Source organism: Alnus glutinosa, chromosome 13 (genome assembly GCF_958979055.1).
Source record: "Alnus glutinosa chromosome 13, dhAlnGlut1.1, whole genome shotgun sequence".
Lineage (NCBI taxonomy): Eukaryota > Viridiplantae > Streptophyta > Magnoliopsida > Fagales > Betulaceae > Alnus > Alnus glutinosa.
In genome coordinates, this window is record NC_084898.1 from 4,521,963 (window position 1) to 4,541,024 (window position 19,062).

The following is a 19,062-nucleotide window of genomic DNA, read 5'->3' on the forward strand; positions in this document are numbered from 1 at the left end:
ACATGAACAAACCTATCTCCACGGACTGTCACATTAATTTATAAGGAACTTGTAGTAAAAGTTATAAAACCCCTAGCAACACTCACTTCAAAAACACCAACATGGACACAACATGAAATGGTTCGACATACATGAGAACCTAAGTATAAATCTAAACAATTTGGAAATGGTAGAATCAATCTCACATTTATTTCATTCGAAACCTACCCACCACATGACAAATCTGAAGAGTTTTATTACACAATCTAGCAACAAAGCTCAACATTGTAAACAGTGACATTTACAATGCCCGATGAAACAGAAGCATGTTTTTCACATCTTTGAAGGCAACACTTTTTTTATGCTAGACTCCCTTTCGCTGTTTGCCGCCACTGACCGCTGCACTTGGAATTTCGTTTTGGCTTTGTAGAGGACATTATGTACTTCATCAAAATGAGGTCTTGTTGCATTTCTTGTATCCTCGATCCACTGCTGAACTTTCTTGTGAGGGCCTAGTATACGACTGCGATCCTTCTCATCCAAAAGCTAATTCAAAGAGTAATAATAATGAGATTAATAATGTCTCCTAGACAACTTTTAATTTGTAATATACTCTAGCTACACATAAACTAGGGCAAGAATAATTCCTCTGCACAGCCATAGGTAAGAACTCCAACAAATACGGCTGTATTTTTTTCTTAAGAAGGAAACTAACTTACATTTTCCCTCCCAGTAATCTCAAAAAGAAAGTGTGAAATCTCCTTAGAATAATCAGCTTCTTGTTTAACATCTATATTTTTCCATCCAGTGATATCAACAAACAACAATTTCCATGGCACCACATAGAAATTAATCGAAGTAAAGAACAAAATTCCCTTTTAGCTCAAATTAAAAATATTTTAAAAATACAAGCAATATTACCTTACATGTTTGCCATTCTTTAAGGAAAAATTAAACAAAAAAGAAGAAGAAGAAGAAGAAGAGAACACATTCATATTTTCAGTCACACTAAATTAAAGGTATGAAGACAATCATCTTTTATGGTAATTAGGCCAAGATTTCATGAAAAAGTACCATTAAAATGCATGCAAATGATAATTTTTCTTGTGTACATAGATTTTATTCCCCTCATTAGCAAATGTAATGCTAGCCAAAAGGAAAGCTCTGACTCAAAAGGACCACTATAAAGAAATTGTGCCATCATTGCAATATTTTATTTCTTCAATACCTTTCTTTTTTTTCTTTTTTTCTTTTTTTGTTGGGATCTCTTTGTTTTTGTATACAAACTAAAGAACTACTTCCCATCCACCTTCCTCCCATAATATTTCTCTCAGTATATATTGCCAATTCAAAAACCAGTAACAACAACAACAAAGCATTAAGTCACATCTATATACCTCTAGTTGCAGGATCTCACAAACCAGGCTGAGATCAGCTATGGATGGTAGAAAGCCACCCAGCAGGAAGCGCCCATTCCCCTTTAGCCAGATGGACTCTATTTTTGACAGGGACAAGGATAAAAGTTTCTCACTTATGGCAGCTGCTTGTGAGTTCAGGGGAAGGCCAAATACAGGTGCTAGTACGCTATTGAGAATCAATCCGGCTGAAACGATAATAGTCAAGTAAAAAGCTATAGCCCATCAGAAAAGAGAAAAAACTTGGTAAAGTGCATTGAAATATCAAACATATGTATATGTGTAGCCACAATTAAAAAAAAAAAAAAAAACTAGAATTATAAATAATATCTGAAGTTCAATGCTGATTAATGTCTGACCAAAAAAACTGATTTGTGCAAATAAATGCGCATGTCAGAAGATTTGCCATCCCAAAAAACAGCATGATTAACATGTCCTATTATGGTGGCATCTAAAGCTGTAGAGAGGGAAGGAGATAACTGATTATGGACACTACTGACAATAAAATGGAAAATCTGGTTTAGATTTATTGCTTAAACTATTAACATTACCTGAGGTATGGTCTAAAGCATCTACAACAAATGGATGTGCTCAAATGCAAATCATTCACCTACTCCCTATCCACGGGCCATCATTTCGAAAGGGGGTTTGAATTGGCTATGTGGTAGTCGGCATGCAAGAATCAAGTTTTTTCGTTTGAGGTAAAGTCCTACTATAAGTTGTTGTCTAGTCCTATTCAGTCTTCATTTCCATGGAAAAGTATTTGGAAAGTTAATGTTCCCTCGAGAGTGGCTTTCTTTGTTTGGACGGCTACTTTAGGGAAATCTTTAACTTTGGATAACCTTCGAAAGAGAAACATTATCGTGATGGATTGGTGCTCTATGTGTAAGACCGCTGGAGAATCCATTGATCATTTGTTTCTGCATTGTATGGTGGCTACAGAATTGTGGAGGGCGCTTCTGCAATTGTTTGGGGTGGAGTGGGTAATGCCGGGGTCGGTGAAAGACATGTTGGGGAGTTGGAGGAGTCAGAAGGGTAATCGGACTTCGATACAGATTTGGCGCATGGCTCCGTTGTGTTTGATGTGGTGCGTTTGGAGGGAACGGAATGCTCGCTGTTTTGAAGATTGTGAGACTGGTTTGTCAAATCTGAAGAGAAAGATGCTTCAAATGTTGTTTATGTGCAGAGATAGAATTAAGTTAATGCATGAATGTTCCTATTTTGATTTCTTAGATAGATGTTCTCTATGTTCTTTACATTAGGGGTTCCTTGTATACATCCTGTGTACTTTGGGTTGCACCCCTTTGCGCCTTTTCAATATATTTTACTTATCAAAAAAAAAAAAATCAAGTTTTAACCATTCTGAATACCAAATCTATCTTAATGTAAAAAACGATAACTTTCTCTGATACTAAATATTATTATATTAAGGTTATCACATCGTGAATGGGAGAAAATATGTCTCTGAGTGAAACATGTGGCACTTGGCAAAACATGTATCGTGTGTGTGTGTGTGTGTGTGTGTGTGTGTGTCTATCTTCAATGTAAAAAATGAAAATTTTCTCTGATGCTAAGGATTATTATGTCTCTGAGTGAAACATATGGCACTTGGCAAATGTGTGTGTGTGTGTGTGTAACATATGGCACTTGACAAAAAGTGTATCGTGTGTGTGTTAGATACCTACATCACTAGATACCAAGGTACCGCAAAAGTTACATTGAAGTCACTTCACGTAGGTTCTTTTTTTCAAAGATATGGAAACACAAAATTGTAATTATGGGGGAACTAGTACACGTTATTGGAAGAATTTAAATATCAATCTTAAGTCAACCGTGACTTCCCTATCATATTCTATGTAACAAAGAAAATTTGATTGTTCCTAGCAAATATGACCAACAAGAAGCAAGGTTATATTTGATGTTACTAAAAAACTATGAACATCATTTGGAGTTGAGTATGAAGCACCTGCACCCTGGCGTAGATTAGAGTGATGCCAATCCAACACTGAATGAATTTTAGCTTTCCTAGAAACATCAGCTGGATACCTGACAGTATGGACAGAAAAAGAAGTTGAAACTGGCTGCAGAATGAATGATCGAAACTATGGAACAAGCCACTGAGATATAATCACATTTCTGCAACTGGAAGCACATAGGTTTGAACAACATTTTAATCTAAATTATATACACACCAGTGCACATGTTTGAGTGCCAAGCTGTCAAATCCACACATCCTCCAAATTTAGGACACCGACATTGTCTTACCAATTGATGTTTTTCAGTTTTCTTCCTTTACACCCTAAGGTGAAGTTTGCATATAGACTGTGAATCTAGATTTAAGGAAGAAAACATATTACAGGTAGTCAAGGAACTCCTGGCGAACAAGGCTTCTGTTCCTCAGTTGTGTTGGATGAGAGTGAAGGGTGAATGAGACCAACACACTACCCATATCCATGTACACACCCAAAACTTGCATCATCCTTTGTCTAAATCAGGTATATCCCACATTTTCAATGTTAATAAAGTATAATGAGGAAAATAACTCAAACAAGGAGCAACTGTACTTACCAATGATCTGCAACTCCAGGAAATGAACAAGCAAGATAGATAAGAATTGCATGACTGCAGAGAAAAGAAGGGCCCGGGGGGGGGGGGGGGGTCCTTTAATTAGACAGATGAATGGATAAAATGAGAAATAACTAAACGAAGCTTAAAGTGAATGTAGTTTTTGAATCAGGTATATGGTTAGATTGCATTGCAAGCAGCAGTTCTTCTGGTCTACAATTGTGGAGATTAGACAAGTAAAACAACACAAAAGATGAAAAGCATCACATGCCAAAAGCATAGAATAATCAACCACAAGTAGACATTAATAAATCAGCTCCATATATGAAGCAGATTTTAATTTAGGGTTAAATACCATACTCGAGGTTTGTATATTTTTCAAAAAGCTACTAGGTTTTGAAAAGTGACAATTGTGCAATGTAGGTTTGATAAAATTTTATTTTCAGTCTTCCGTTAGTGTTCCATCAACAAAATTGTTTGGCCGCCTGTACATGTGGCCACATCACCACCAATAAAATCATGCCATGTGTCCATCTAATTTAATAAGACTTTCCATATCTCATATCTGTCCATTTTAGCTCCACATCAGAGCCAGCTTAAATGTAACACGTATGCGAAGTTAAGAGACAAAAAACAAAACCCCCAAAACAAAAGGCAACTTAGAGCATCAATCTACACCATGTGTCAGTCACCGGTAGTGCCTCCCACACCATTGCTTCAGCCACAGATTGATTTTCACCATATTTCAGCCACCGACGAACTGAAATTCTCATGCATCTCCTAAGGCACCAAGCTCAGATACACCACACTGGATAGCGCCAAGATCGGAAACCGAGATACAAATAGTCAAAATTGCATGAATCCTTAGCCTCAGAACAAGGGAAAGAAGAAAGAACAAACTAAACAAAGAATCAAAAGAAAAGAAACTAAGTCAATAAACTGATATTAATAAGAGCTGTTTTTTGACTAAAATACAGTAAAAATTAACCACCTCCTACATGTTCTAAGCAAATAACCAGACTTCAGCAGCAAATTACGGCAACAAAATCGAAATGCAAACATACACGTCTTTGGATAAGAACTATTCATTGATTTTAAGAATCAAGCAACCCCAAATAACCAAATGTCCAGATTTCCATTGACAAAATGAAGACAACGACGCTAACAGATCTATGACAACCGACAAGAGAAAATGGAAATGCCCTATGTGGGATGCTCAGAAAACGTAAGAAAAAAGAGAATAACAGATGTTAAGGGAAAATGGTGTGGGAAGCACCGTCAGTGGCTGACACAAGGTGTGGGGAGGCACACGATCTGAGTCGGGTTTTTTTTTTTTTGGTCTCTAACTTTGCCACATGTGACGTGTAAGCTAGCTTTGACGTAGGTTGATATGTACTCACGTGGCAAGTGCAACTGATATGACAATTCTCATTAAATTAGATGTACACTTGGTGTGATTTTATAGGCAGTGACGTGGCACCTGTATAGGTGGCCAAACAACCGTCAATTTATTCTTACGAAACACTAACTTAGGTACTGAAAATAAAATATTGTCAAACCCAGGTAGCATAATTGTCACTTTTCAAAACCTGGTAGCTATTTGAAAAACTTGCAAACCCCTGTACCAAAATGGTATTTAACCCTTCAATTTATTAACTACTCTAGAGAATGAATAAAATAAAAGTATAAATCAATTGTAGGACAACAACAAATGCAAAATTAAACTTTAGTCTAAAGTATGACCATTAAAAAGCCAGAATGCATGTACTCCAGAACTGACTAAGAAAACAAAGAAAATTAGAAAGGTGACTGGCATTATTGATGATAACAATCATGACCATTTCAGATGGCAGTTTTCATCATATATTAGTAGTGAAAATATTTGTATACACAATTTATGTAAGATATTGTAAAAATCTGTAATCCATAAGAGATATGCAAAGAAATCCATCCAGCTATGAAAATAGTATCCTGGAGAAGAACTCAGACGAGGGAAAAATATAAGAACCTAGTCCCAGCTATCAAGAAAACATATCTACGAATTGGTGGATTGCAAAGCCAACATAATCTTCTTGTCTCCACAAGAACAGAATATCTAAATAAAAAGGAAAATTACCAGAATGCTTCTGTAACCACCTCTTTCAAAATTCCTCCCCATAATAGTTCAATTGCCCTATTCTACTCCAACCACTGAGAAAATCCACTTCCAATTCCTCAAGACATATACTTATTTCATGAAATTAACTTATATGTGAAGGCCGTACCAAATTATGATGAAACAGGGAACTAAAAAACCTTTGATCACCTCTCAAACAGCTTAAATCTTCCATCAACTATAGCTGGAACTCTCCGCATAGGGTTTATTTCTGACAATACATCAAATGGAAAAAAAAATAAAAAATTAGTTCAATATTAAGAAACAAACCCAATAGCTCATTACTTTCTTCATTTAACTGTAACAACTGTGTTGTTGATGTTTTCACTCAACAGCACTTCATTATAAACCAACATGTGTTATGATTTCTGGCCAGCCCCCACTACTTTGCAACTTTTTCTATGGTCATCTACTTCTTTCAAATGAAGTTATGAGTGTACACTCACCTAAGAAATTAATTTTCAATTTACACATAAAGATGTACCTTTGAACTCAGGAGACAGTTGCTGGCGTTTGGACAGGTCCACTCTGATTTCCTCGAAGTCTATTCCATTAACCCTGATAATACCAAAAAAACAAAAACCCAGATTCCAATTACAGTAGATAATGATGGAACTATCCCAGAAATTGAAGAGAAAACCGAAAGATGATGATCAAGGAATCAATAGAATTACTTGCAGAAGATAATAACTGCACGAGATGGCTGTGACATCCGGTCAGCGTATACTTTCAGCTTCATTTTTTTGCTTCTTTTCCCTCAATTCTCTTTCTCTTTATCTCTCTCACAGTGTGATTTTCAGAGATTCAGAGTAAACAACGTTTCTTCGTTTTATGTTTTATGTGGTTTTCAAGCTTTCAACTGAGCTGTGGAGGAGGGAGAAGACCGTTTGTTCGCCCTTTTGGGTAAGATCAAGTGGATGGACGGCAAAGATTGTATACAGTTCCGAACCGTGCAGTTGGTTTGGTTAATTCACGTTATCAAATGTAACTCCTCCCATTATTTTTGAAAAAAGATATTTAAATTTTTTTAAAAAGTTAATTTATGATATTTATTTTTTAATTTCAATATTTTGTTAAATTTTTTTTTTTTTTTTTTTTCATTAAATTCTGTTAAAATTCTCAAACCCAGTGTTCTTGTCGATTTCCAAACAACCCATTCGGCTACCCAGCAACCCAAACACACCGTTAACCACTAACATCGCTTTTGCGTTAGCAAATCTTTCAAACGTACCACAAGTTACCATACCGTTACTCTTTTCAGCCGCATATTATTGCCCCACTACCTCCTCACACCGCCGATCTCACAAACCATTTTGCAAGTCGTGCCATTTGGGTCCTCTCCACATATCAGGTCACTAGAATTATGGCTTACGAGAACGAAAAAAAATAAATATTTTTCCTTTGTTTGGTACAGAAAACGAAAAAAAAAAAAAAAAAAAAAAAAAAAAAAGAAAAGAGAAAAAGAAAAAGAAAGTTTTGGTTTTACAAGTGATCACTTTCATGTATGTGGCATTGGTAATAAGAACTCTATGGTTCGGGTCTTTAGCAGATCTATTGATAGAGATCAATTGCCTCTTTTTTATCCTTTTTTAATTCCAATTCTAGTTTTTGACATGAAAATGGGTGAAGAAAATTAGAGATATAATCCAATACTTGTGACTATTCAAAGACGGGAAGGGCCCCCTTGAGTTTGGTTTATATTTTGATGTAATATAAATGTGGAAAATGTTTTTTTTTTTTTAATGGGGTTTATATTTAAAATGTGTTTTATGTTTTAAAAATTATTTTGTATTTTGATTTTAAAAAGGAGTATTTTGTATTTTACATTATTCATTAATAATTTTGAGAAAAAAAAAAACAGTACTTTTTTTTAAAAAAATAAAAAATTGTTTTAAAAACAGTTACCCAACAAGTCTGCCCAAAGGCCTTGCAACTATAAAGGACTTTCTAGCTTCTACACTTTTAAACAAGACATGTATAAAAGAAAGTGATATCCAATGACTTTATTTGGTTACCTTTTGAATTGGAGGAAAGGTTGGTATGATTTTTAATAGCACATGCTTTTAACATATTTTTTTAATAGCATTGATACAAAAATATGATATTTTATGTTATGATTTTAAGTGTTTTATATAGGCTAAATACAATCTTAATCATGTATATATAAGTTATTAAGCATCATAACCGGTTTTAAAGGTTGAGTCATACACAAAGTTTGTATTTTTTGATATCAAAGCTAGCAATCACGTTGAGTATAGGATCTAAGGGGTTGCAGCTTTGTAATCGAGTCACGAAGGTAGATAACTTATAGACTGAATTAAAATGTCTTGATAATATGTATGCAGAGCGTACTACTTTTTTTTTTTTTTTTGACATTTTACACAAGCGGAAGAGAGAGGATTCGAACTAGTGACCTCCGCTTCATGAGGCGTGATTTCCAGCCGATTGATCTATCATTAGATACTATAATAATAACAATTCAAAACATTAAATATTTATATATATATAACATTTGATTTTATGCCATCTCATTTCAAAAATACCGAATTACCCCAACCCCCCAAAGCTTACAAAATTAACCGCAGGGGGGATTGTAGATCAACGGATCAGGGACTTCTTGGGACCCCTAGTATGCGGAGATCAAGCGTAGAGGCTGACGTTTACTAACCTGAGACCGCTCCCACTTAATCATTTCTCCTGAAAAGGGTTACAAAAAAAACCGGGAAAACGGATGGGGGGAGTACAGACTACAGAGTACTGGAAGGACTGAAAAAGACTTTTGCTTTGCCCTCAGCTCCGGAGACAGCACTGTATTCGTAGCTCTGTACATTTTTTTTTCTCTCTCTCTCTCTCTCTCTCTCTCTCTCTTTGAGTTTGGTGGTGAATGCAGTTCAGAGCTGATAGATCTTTTCGATCTCTTGAAAATGGCGAAAGTTCTTCAGCCTTTTAGCTTAAAAGGAGGTAAATTGTCTCCAGAAAGCTAGCTTCTGCTTGTTTTTTTTTTTTGGATGAATTCCTGCTTGTATCTTTCGCCACCGCCTTTTCAAACCGTTCATTTTCTTAACGTTTGGATTTGCTTTGGAACACTTTCGTATATTCGTATAGTATTCGTGTTTTTTTTTTTTTTTTTTTTTGTGTATGTATGGAGTATTTCTTTGTTGTGTACGATCTGTGATGGAGAAAGTTTACGCTTTATTTTTGTTTTGTTTTTGGTACATTTTCTCGGGAACCAAACAGGAACGAAGAGATGCGTCAGGGTTTGCTTTTTGTGATTTAGTTAGTTACCGTGAATCTTTATTTTCTGTGTGCGTTCACTGTTCAGTGAATCTGCAGTAGTGTAAAGCTCGTGTGTGTGAACTGTGAAGCGAGCTTTAAGGATCTTTTAGCTTTGAAGCGTGGCTTACTAAATATAATAAGCTTTCTATTTCTAAGATCCTTCTACGACGGGGTGTTGCACATGTTTATCATAAAAAAATGATTAAAAAGTCTAAGCTTGTTTGCTTTCGCAGTCTAATATAATAGAAATTGTTTAGTTCCAAGGCTCGCTTTTAGTGTCATTCAAGTTAGTAGATTGGCTTTTGGTTTCCCTGGTAATTTTCTACTAATCATTGTAAAAATAATCCCAAATAACAATATTGGAAGAAGATAGAAAAGAAAAGATCTTCTGGATTCCGTTGGTATTTGTCCTTTTCCTCCCATTCTGCTCTTGAAGAAGGTAAAAGTTATAGTTTATATGGTTTGTGTTTATAAATTATATTTCTTTTGTCTCTATTGGGTACAAGAGTTGGTTGCTGGTGTTTTGTTTTGTTTATTTTTTATTTTATCGCTGTCTTTTTCAACCAATATTTCAGTAGACAATGTGTTCAAAACGAAAAACAAAAATTATTGGGTTTGGATCTTTCTCTGTGGCTGTATTTTCTTCTTCGGGCATTTGGAAAAGAGGCTTATAAATCACTCTCTGCATGGTATGAATATTCGAAACACATTTTTTTTGGTGCACCGTCACTGATTTGTCTACTATGTAATTGAAGAGCAGATCTATGAACTAGGGATAATTATTTTTTCATGATTTGAATTTGAGTAGAAGTTGATAATCATTAGTTTTGTCAATATTGGAAGCTTGGTTTTTTCCTAGCGAATGTGAAATGTGCCTGACACCTCAAGTTCTGGCCTTATGCATCTTGTTTAAGGCATGCACCTTCAATTGTTTTATTCAGTGTTTGCAAGTTGAGGAGTATGTTTGAAGTGACACTCTGGCCCTCAGTTTGCTCTGTAAATGGTTCCATTTTCCGGACCTCTCTTACTAAATTAAGAATGACTTCAATTGAACTATTTACAAGGGCTATGCTCATGATAAACAACATCCTCAAAGATTTCAGTAGGCATTCTGTAATGCTTTCTTAGCCATTTAATTTTTAGCCTCCCTTAAGTAGCCAGAAAGATTAAAAGAAAGGCCAAATCACATGAGTGGAAGCTATAAGGAAAGACATGGTTGTTAGGGAGGAAAATGTGGACATAATCTTTAATAGGCGAGTGGCAGAGAAAGGAATCATGGGACCAACCCTAATTAGTTCAGGTTAAGGCTTAGTTGAGTTGAAGTGAGTGTTATATAGTTCACTTTTAGTTTGCTCTTTTAGGGGCCAATTTGACGGCAGACAATTATCAATCCAGCTTATCGTATATTCACATCATTTTTATTTTATAAATATTTGCTTTTCTCCTTTCATAGCGTGTCTCCTGATTTAAGGTCTACCGCCCAGTTCTTAAGTAAGTTGTAGTGTCTAAACTATCTGTGACTTTAATTCATTGCAAGGAATTTTGTTCAGTTCATTTCAATGGCACTGCATTTAATTTACCAAAATATGATGGGTATCTCTATCCATTAATGAAGTTTCTGAGAACTTTTCCATTGCATGATAGATTCTTGAGGTTCACTTGTATTTCAGGACCATTAGAAGGTCATTTGTAGAAAGGCTGTCCATGTCTTTGGTTGGAATAAACCAAGTATCCCCCGCCTACTGCAACTATGAAGTGCTCTATTCCTTTGCAAAAAGTCACTGCCAAAGTTTTTCTTTCTTTCATTGTTTTTGAATTATTCAATTTCAGATACATCTACTGTTTCCATAGTAGGATGTTTTATTTCATATGTATGTTTCTTCTACTACTTTAATAATTAGATGTTTTATTTCATAGGCACGTTCCTTCTCTTAACTATTCAAATGAATTTTCACTTCTTTATTGTAGTTTATTACTAACATGTATTGATAGTTCTCTTCTTTGCAGGTACCAGTAGCTGTCTTCCATCTCTCCACTAGTTCACTTTCTTTTCAACAAATCCCACCTGCCTATTCATCATGATGAGCAACCTTAAGTTAGGGGTGGATGTAATAAGTGCTCACAATCTCTTGCCTAAAGATGGGCTAGGTTCATCTAGTGCATTCGTGGAGCTCTACTTCGATGGTCAAAAGTTCCGTACCACCATCAAGGAGAAGGATCTCAACCCTGTTTGGAATGAGAGTTTTTACTTCAACATTTCTGATCCTTCCAACCTCCACTATCTCACTCTTGATGCCTTTGTGTACAATAATGTAAAAGCTACCAACTCCAGGTCCTTCCTTGGGAAGATTAGCCTCACAGGAACTTCTTTTGTTCCCTACTCTGATGCTGTTGTCTTGCACTACCCTTTGGAAAAGCGTGGCATCTTCTCACGCGTAAGAGGAGAGCTCGGCTTAAAAGTTTATATTACTGACGAGCCATCCATAAAGTCCTCTATTCCGATGTCTGCTGTCGAATCATTTCAAAATAAGGATCCAAACTTAACTCATGCACATGCTCAAACAGTTCCAAGTGCAGCCCCAAACACTCACTCTTACAAAAAAGTTGAGACAAGACACACCTTCCATCATCTCCCTAACCCAAATCACAACCAAAGTCATCATCAATCTTCTGCTCCTGAAGTTTCCCTTCATTCAACCAAGTATTTGACCGAGGAAATGAAAACAGAACCACAGCCTTCAAAGCTAGTCCGCATGTACTCTGCATCATCATCACAACCTGTTGAGTATGCGCTGAAAGAGACAAGCCCTTTCCTTGGTGGTGGAAGAGTTGTTGGGGGTCGTGTCATTCATGGAGACAAGACTGCGAGTACTTATGATCTTGTTGAAACAATGCATTTTCTCTATGTAAGGGTTGTTAAGGCTCGTGATCTTCCTGATATGGATGTTACCGGGAGTCTTGATCCATTTGTTGAAGTGAGAATTGGAAACTATAGAGGGATTACAAAACACTTTGAGAAGCAGCAAAATCCTGTGTGGAATCAGGTCTTTGCCTTTTCAAAGGATCGGATGCAAGCATCTGTAATGGAAGTTGTAGTTAAGGACAAGGATCTCATCAAAGATGACTTTGTAGGCATTGTAAGGTTTGACATCAATGAGCTTCCATTACGAGTACCACCGGATAGCCCTCTGGCTCCAGAGTGGCGCCGGCTTGAGGATAAGAAGGGAGAGAAGATTAAGGGTGAGCTGATGCTTGCAGTCTGGATAGGCACCCAAGCAGATGAGGCTTTTTCTGATGCATGGCATTCTGATGCAGCTACACCCTTTGATAGCACACCGGCTGCTTCTGCAGTGATACGTTCAAAAGTCTATCATGCACCACGGTTGTGGTATGTGCGTGTTAATGTCATTGAGGCACAAGACTTGGTTGCAACAGAGAAGAATCGTTTCCCGGATGTGTATGCTAAGGCACAGATAGGTAACCAGGTCTTGAAAACCAAAACTGTTCAGGCTCGGACTATCAGTTCTCTTTGGAATGAGGACCTTTTGTTTATTACTGCTGAACCCTTTGAGGATCATCTGGTCCTATCAGTTGAGGATCGTGTAGGTCCTGGAAAAGATGAAATCATTGGAAGGGTCATCATTCCGTTGAGCTCTGTAGACAAGCGTGCTGATGATCGCATGATCCATTCCCGTTGGTTCAACCTAGAAAAGCCAGTTGCTGTGGATGTAGATCAGTTGAAAAAAGAAAAGTTCTCCAGCCGGATCCATCTCCGAGTCTGTCTAGACGGAGGATACCATGTTCTCGATGAGTCAACTCATTACAGCAGTGATCTCCGTCCTACAGCAAAGCAGCTCTGGAAGCCACCAATAGGAGTTTTAGAACTTGGAATATTGAATGCTGTAGGGCTTCACCCCATGAAAACACGAGATGGAAGGGGCACATCAGATACATATTGTGTAGCAAAGTATGGTCACAAATGGGTCAGGACACGCACTATTGTTGACAACCTTTGTCCAAAATACAATGAGCAGTACACTTGGGAGGTGTTTGATCCAGCTACAGTTCTCACTATAGGAGTATTTGACAACAGCCAGCTTGGTGAAAAGGGTTCAAGTGGTAACAAGGACCTGAAGATTGGGAAAGTTCGCATCCGTATCTCGACACTTGAAGCTGGCCGTATTTATACACACTCTTATCCGTTGCTGGTTCTTCACCCGAACGGTGTTAAGAAGATGGGGGAATTGCATTTGGCAATACGGTTTTCATGCACCTCATTTGTGAACATGCTTTACCTATACTCTCGACCACTACTGCCGAAAATGCACTATATAAGGCCGTTTAGCATAATGCAGCTTGACATGTTACGCCATCAAGCTGTCAACATTGTGGCAGCAAGGTTAGGCCGAGCAGAACCTCCACTTAGGAAGGAAGTGGTGGAATACATGTCCGATGTGGACTCACACCTTTGGAGCATGCGAAGAAGCAAGGCAACTTTCTTTCGGCTAATGTCGGTTTTCTCAGGATTATTTGCTGTTGGGAACTGGTTTTGGGATATCTGCATGTGGAGGAATCCTATAACCACAGTGCTTGTTCATGTACTCTTTCTTATGCTTGTTTGTTTCCCAGAACTGATTTTGCCCACAGCTTTCCTCTACATGTTTCTAATAGGGGTGTGGAACTTTCGGTACCGGCCAAGGTATCCTCCCCACATGAACACAAAGCTCTCTTGTGCTGAGGCAGTGCACCCTGATGAGCTAGATGAGGAATTTGACACTTTCCCTACAAGCCGGAACCCGGAGCTGGTGAGAATGAGGTATGATCGACTGAGGAGTGTTGCTGGTAAAATTCAGACTGTGGTTGGTGATGTGGCAACCCAAGGGGAGCGAATTCTGAATCTGTTAAGTTGGCGAGATCCCCGTGCCACAGCCATCTATGTTACATTCTGCCTTGTAGCTGCACTAGTGTTGTATGTCACACCATTCCAGGCTTTGGCTGCTTTGGCAGGGTTCTACCTGATGAGGCATCCGAGATTTCGCCACAGGTCACCTTCGGTGCCTATCAACTTCTTCCGCCGATTGCCTGCTAGAACGGATAGTATGCTGTAAATTAGAGATTGGTATGTTTTCTGGCCTGGGTTTGTAATAATGTAACTGCTTCACCCATGTTGCCGATCATTGTTGTTGTTGTGCTCTTCTGCATGCCGTTTGTTCTTGTTGTCCAGTTTCACCCGGTGAATAATTTGTACCTTGCCAATCTGGCTATAAAAATTAACGAGGAAGACAATAATCCCTATTTATTTATTCCTGTACTGATCCTATCCTTCATTCTTATCAACTGCAAATGCATGAAAAAGAATTTTGAGCCGCCATTATAGTTGGTCCCACTGTGTACAGTAAGCATGCAAAAATGTTAAATTTTTTTTTGCCAATATGATAAAAACCGAATCAATAAGTGAAACAGAAATGTGGTCTGTTTATTGGTTAATCTGTTCAATTGGCTCAACCATCAGATTAACTAACTGGTTTGCTACACCGAATTAGGAGCTGAATGTAAAAGTCTGATCCTAACTCTTTTCAATTGTTTTTCTCTCTAGAGCCCCTCCCTTGTGAGTATGGTTTTCACCGGAAGGGGGTGGCCTCACGCCTCCCCCTCCCGGTGGTGTTTTCTCTTTGGTTCCCCTGGGTTGGTCCAGTGGGGTTTAGTTTTTCTCCTAACCTCTAGGGTTATGGAGCTTTTGTTCCACCCGGTTAGATTCGGTGGTGGCTGATTTCCCCTAGCCTTTTTGGACTATGGTGGCATGTTTTTTTGTTATTTCTTTCGTTTTGGCAGGAACTTTCATCTCAAGATGTCTTCTTTGGAGGAGTGGTGTGTGATTGTGTTGTCGGGGGGGAGTTTTTTGGCCGGTTTCTTCACTTTTTTCTTTGATTTTGAAAGCTAGATCTACATTTCTCTGCCGTTTTCTGACTACCACGCGCCCCCAGCCATGTTCCCCGGCGTCTTCCACCCCTGCCGCTGCAAGCTCCGGTCGTGACTGTTGTCGATGATCGGCGTGTGGCGCCCACGCGCCTGGAAGCTCTCTGCTTTGTGGTGCACGTGAGAGCCACGCTCCGCCTTTTTCTAGCCGTGCTCGGCGGCATCGGGTTTTACGGCGTCGGTTCTCTGCTTGGGTGGCCCCGGTGACGGCGCATGTCCTTCACGCGCCGCCGTCCGGCATGTCGGCTCCTCCCCCACTGGCGGCAGTTTGTTTTGGGTGTTTTTTGCCTCTGTGTTTTGGGTGTTTCTCTTTTGTTTCTCTGGTCTCAGCCTGCTTGTGGTTTTGGTTCAAATTTTATGGGATTATTTGTTGGCAAAGTGCTAAATCTGTCCTCTTTCTTTAGAGAATGAGCGTTATTATCAGAGAGGCTTAAGTGTTCTTCTTGTAAAGTTTGTATTTCTGCATAGCAGCTGTTTTACTAGGCCAGATCCTTCTGGCTTAGAGAGTTGGGGGGTTCTGTCCCTTACTTTCAAATTGTCAGTCTATGGGCTGTTTGCAGTATTAATGATAACGCACGCTATTTTGTTCAAAACTAACTGTTTTGCTTTGATCGTATATACACGTTTAAAAAAGTGCCCCGTTTGAGAAAAAAAAAAATCAGTTTGAAAACGGGAAAAAATTCACGTTTTCAAATCGCAAGAGAGGGAGTGTTGTTAAACATGCACGTTTTTACATGTTAAATTGTAATTTTACCAAATGCATAGTTGCATTTTGAAATGGCATGTTTTGAAACTGCTAAAAAAAAAAAAAAAAAAAACCCCCTTTTAATGTCTGCATTAAATAATCTAGATCTTAAAATAAAATAAATTCTGAAGTCAGCATGCAGGTTGCCTGTTGGTGTGTGTTAGTTTAATTGGTAAGCTGATGATAGTCAGCAGGCCAGAAAAAAGAAGCTTTTTTAGTAGTACATTTTCAGCCAGATTTGTATTAATATTTGGATTTTTCTCCATGGAGATAATTTAGAGGTTCAATGTACAGCATGTCAACCAACACCAAAGTCAAGCTATACATATATTTTTATGCTCAGACACGACCTTCAAACAGAAGATTTTCCCGGACGTGCGCACCGACTGTGTCTTGACGTGCGCATGCCAGCGGCTAGACATAATATACGTGCTTCCATGTTCAAAATCATTCCGGGGACATCGCAACCGCCAACTCCCACTAGAAAAGCAGAAGCAAAGCCAGGAACAATCATTGCTAGCTCCTGCCAAAGATGGCCGTCTCTGTTTCCAAAAAGAGATCAAAGCCATCCAAAAAGGTAGAACCAGCAAGAGAATGTTGCTTCTGGTATTCTATTTTCATCAACTTTCTCTATCGAATCCCTGCTGCTATCCTCCTCCTAATCCTTATCTTCCTTTGGTCTTCCTCCACCACCATCATATCCGGCAAAATCGTTCATGTTTGCGTCTCGTCCCGGAAGCTCAACAACCTCTATTGCCTCTCTGCAGGTACTCATGCCAACGTTAACATCCCAATTCCGGTAATCAACGATACTGCCATTTCTAGCGTCAACGTTGGTGTCGAAGAGATTGTCAACTATGTCCGGGAGGACCGGGATAACCCGAATCCTATTACTGAGCAAAACAGAGTTGATAAAGACGGTAAGGAGGAGGCTGCAGATGCTGTGAAGGTTCTGGACATTACTCATCAGTATGATCGTAATCCTGTTGTTATACAAGAAGTAGACCAAGCCGGAGATGAGGGGACTGCATATGCTTGGAAGGCCGTCGAGGAGCAGTTGCACCTGCATCGATCATGGAGGTCGGATAAGAATCACCCGGTGTGTGATGGCCGGGGAATATATGTTTATGATCTGCCGTCGAAGTTCAATAAGGACTTGGTGGGTCAGTGCCATGATATGGTGCCATGGCTGGATTTCTGCAAGTATTTCGATAATGAGGCATTGGGGCAGCCAATACCAAAGCTTGGGGACGGATGGTATCATACTCATCAGTACTCTCTGGAGCCAATATTTCATTCGAGGGTCTTGAAGCATCCATGCAGGGTTTATAATGAGAATGAAGCCAAGCTCTTTTATGTCCCTTTTTATGGTGGTCTAGATATACTAAGATGGCATTTCAAGAATGTTTCCAATGATGTCAAGGATACCTTGTCATCAGAACTCATCAAGTGGCTGGAAAACCAGGGGCCGTGGGCTCGGAATTCAGGTAAGGATCATGTCTTTGTGTTGGGGAAGATTTCATGGGATTTTAGGAGAAATGATGGTTCTCCATGGGGGACTAGATTTTTAGAGCTTGATCAAATGCAGAACCCTGTGAAGCTCTTGATCGAACGCCAGCCATGGCAGGTAAACGACATTGGAATTCCACACCCGACCTTCTTCCACCCTCATTCAGATGATGACATTATGGCATGGCAGCAGAAAATAATCAGCTCAAACAGGAGAAACCTCGTGAGCTTTGCCGGGGCGCCACGGCCTGATCAACCGGACAACATGAGATCGATATTAATCGGCCAGTGCAAGTCCGCGGACAATGGAGTATGCCGTTTCTTGAATTGCAGTTCAGGAGCGTGTAATGATCAGCCTGAGTCAGTCATCGAGCTCTTCATGGAGTCTGAGTTCTGCTTGCAGCCTCCAGGGGATAGCCCCACAAGAAAATCAGTGTTTGATTCTTTAGTTTCTGGTTGCATTCCGGTATTTTTCTGTCCTTTCACAGCTTATTACCAGTATCCATGGCATTTGTCTGCAGATCATGGTAAATATTCTGTGTTCATAGACCAAGTAGAGGTGAGGCAAAGGAAGGTAAATGCAGTAGAGAGGCTGATGAAGATTTCTCAGAGGGAGAGGGAGGATATGAGGAGCTTTATAGTATATGAATTACTACCTGGTTTATTATATGGGGATTCAAATTCACATCTTGAGAAGTTTCAAGATGCATTTTCCATAGCTATGAATAGTCTGCTTGAGAGGGTAAACAGAAAGGAATGAATTGTACCAAAGGGGTTGCTATTGTTCTTTATTTGTTTATTGATTTCTTCCCATTATACATGCAAAGCATAGTCAGGGGATAGTTTCATATTTGATTCATTTCAAACTCTTTTTAACTTTTTTCTCTGCAAAAAAATTTCAATATAACGTTCGGTAATTCATGCGACACTTATTACGTCAGTCACTAAATAATTAAATTTATCTGTCAAATTTGTTGCTTAATTTTTTCACCCATGTTGTGTCACGTGACACTTATGTGAACTATTATGTCAATTTGTAAGAAGGTTTAGTAAAATCTGTAGTATTTTAAGCATTTTCCTTTCAAATGGTTTTGAACATTTCTTATCCAACCGATTATCTTATGATCATCAAATCTATCCGAGCCTAGTAAAGTCGTTTTGCTCCTAAATTACATGAGAAGTGCTAGATGTATTAAATCTTTTACGAAGAGATTAGTACCAAAATGATGTACGTGGAGCTTATTCATTCGTATTCGTAACATTTCTCTTAATTAATTCTTTTGATCAGTTCCAATGAATAAGTTTCACATTATTTTGGTACTCATCTCTTCGTAAAAAATTTGGTATCCCTAGTATTTCTCAAATTACATATTGGTCACAGTTTTGAACCTCATACAACACTACTACAAGCGAGTTTAATGTCACATGTTTACAAATTGAGA

The 19,062-nt window shown here is 38.5% G+C and overlaps 3 protein-coding genes across 6 annotated transcripts; 2 read left to right on the forward strand and 1 right to left on the reverse strand.

Moving 5' to 3' along the window:
- Positions 1-170: 170 nt before the first annotated feature.
- LOC133854780 (glutathione S-transferase T1) lies at positions 171-6,974 on the reverse strand. 2 transcript variants are annotated; one of them, XM_062291052.1, is made up of 7 exons: positions 6,789-6,972; positions 6,599-6,672; positions 6,265-6,325; positions 3,963-4,016; positions 3,361-3,440; positions 1,377-1,582; positions 171-525 (listed from the first exon to the last, which is right to left on the reverse strand). In XM_062291052.1, exons 1-7 carry the CDS (start codon positions 6,851-6,853, stop codon positions 313-315), a joined length of 753 nt encoding a protein of 250 aa, XP_062147036.1. In that variant the 5' UTR covers positions 6,854-6,972; the 3' UTR covers positions 171-312. The 2 variants fall into 2 exon arrangements, with proteins under 2 accessions (XP_062147036.1, XP_062147037.1); XM_062291053.1 differs by lacking the exon at positions 3,963-4,016 and having other exon boundaries at positions 6,789-6,974.
- Positions 6,975-8,883: 1,909 nt separating this feature from the next.
- Positions 8,884-14,693, forward strand: LOC133854984 (multiple C2 domain and transmembrane region protein 7). Of its 3 annotated transcripts, none has more exons than XM_062291272.1 (2): positions 8,884-9,075; positions 11,398-14,693. In XM_062291272.1, the coding sequence occupies exon 2, from the start codon at positions 11,469-11,471 to the stop codon at positions 14,496-14,498; it is 3,030 nt and encodes a 1,009-aa protein (XP_062147256.1). In that variant the 5' UTR covers positions 8,884-9,075; positions 11,398-11,468; the 3' UTR covers positions 14,499-14,693. The 3 variants fall into 3 exon arrangements, with proteins under 3 accessions (XP_062147256.1, XP_062147258.1, XP_062147257.1); XM_062291274.1 differs by lacking the exon at positions 8,884-9,075 and adding an exon at positions 9,745-9,829; XM_062291273.1 differs by lacking the exon at positions 8,884-9,075 and adding an exon at positions 9,955-10,079.
- Positions 14,694-16,625: 1,932 nt separating this feature from the next.
- On the forward strand, positions 16,626-18,472 carry LOC133853796 (xyloglucan-specific galacturonosyltransferase 1). Its single transcript, XM_062289820.1, has one exon. It carries the CDS (start codon positions 16,644-16,646, stop codon positions 18,378-18,380), a length of 1,737 nt encoding a protein of 578 aa, XP_062145804.1. The 5' UTR covers positions 16,626-16,643; the 3' UTR covers positions 18,381-18,472.
- The last annotated feature ends 590 nt before the right edge of the window (positions 18,473-19,062 follow it).

What these genes read in the sequence shown, in the direction of transcription:
- LOC133854780 (XM_062291052.1), bottom strand. Translation starts at nt 6,853, where the DNA reads ATGAAGCTGAAAGTATACGCTGACCGGATGTCACAGCCATCTCGTGCA. An exon ending in AGATTTAAGCTGTTTGAGAG is followed by an intron (nt 4,017 to 6,264) that starts GTGATCAAAGGT and finishes TTTTCTCTGCAG; the next exon opens with TCATGCAATTCTTATCTATC. An exon ending in GTGAGATCCTGCAACTAGAG is followed by an intron (nt 526 to 1,376) that starts GTATATAGATGT and finishes TCTTTGAATTAG; the next exon opens with CTTTTGGATGAGAAGGATCG.
- LOC133854984 (XM_062291272.1), top strand. Translation starts at nt 11,469, where the DNA reads ATGATGAGCAACCTTAAGTTAGGGGTGGATGTAATAAGTGCTCACAAT.
- LOC133853796 (XM_062289820.1), top strand. Translation starts at nt 16,644, where the DNA reads ATGGCCGTCTCTGTTTCCAAAAAGAGATCAAAGCCATCCAAAAAGGTA.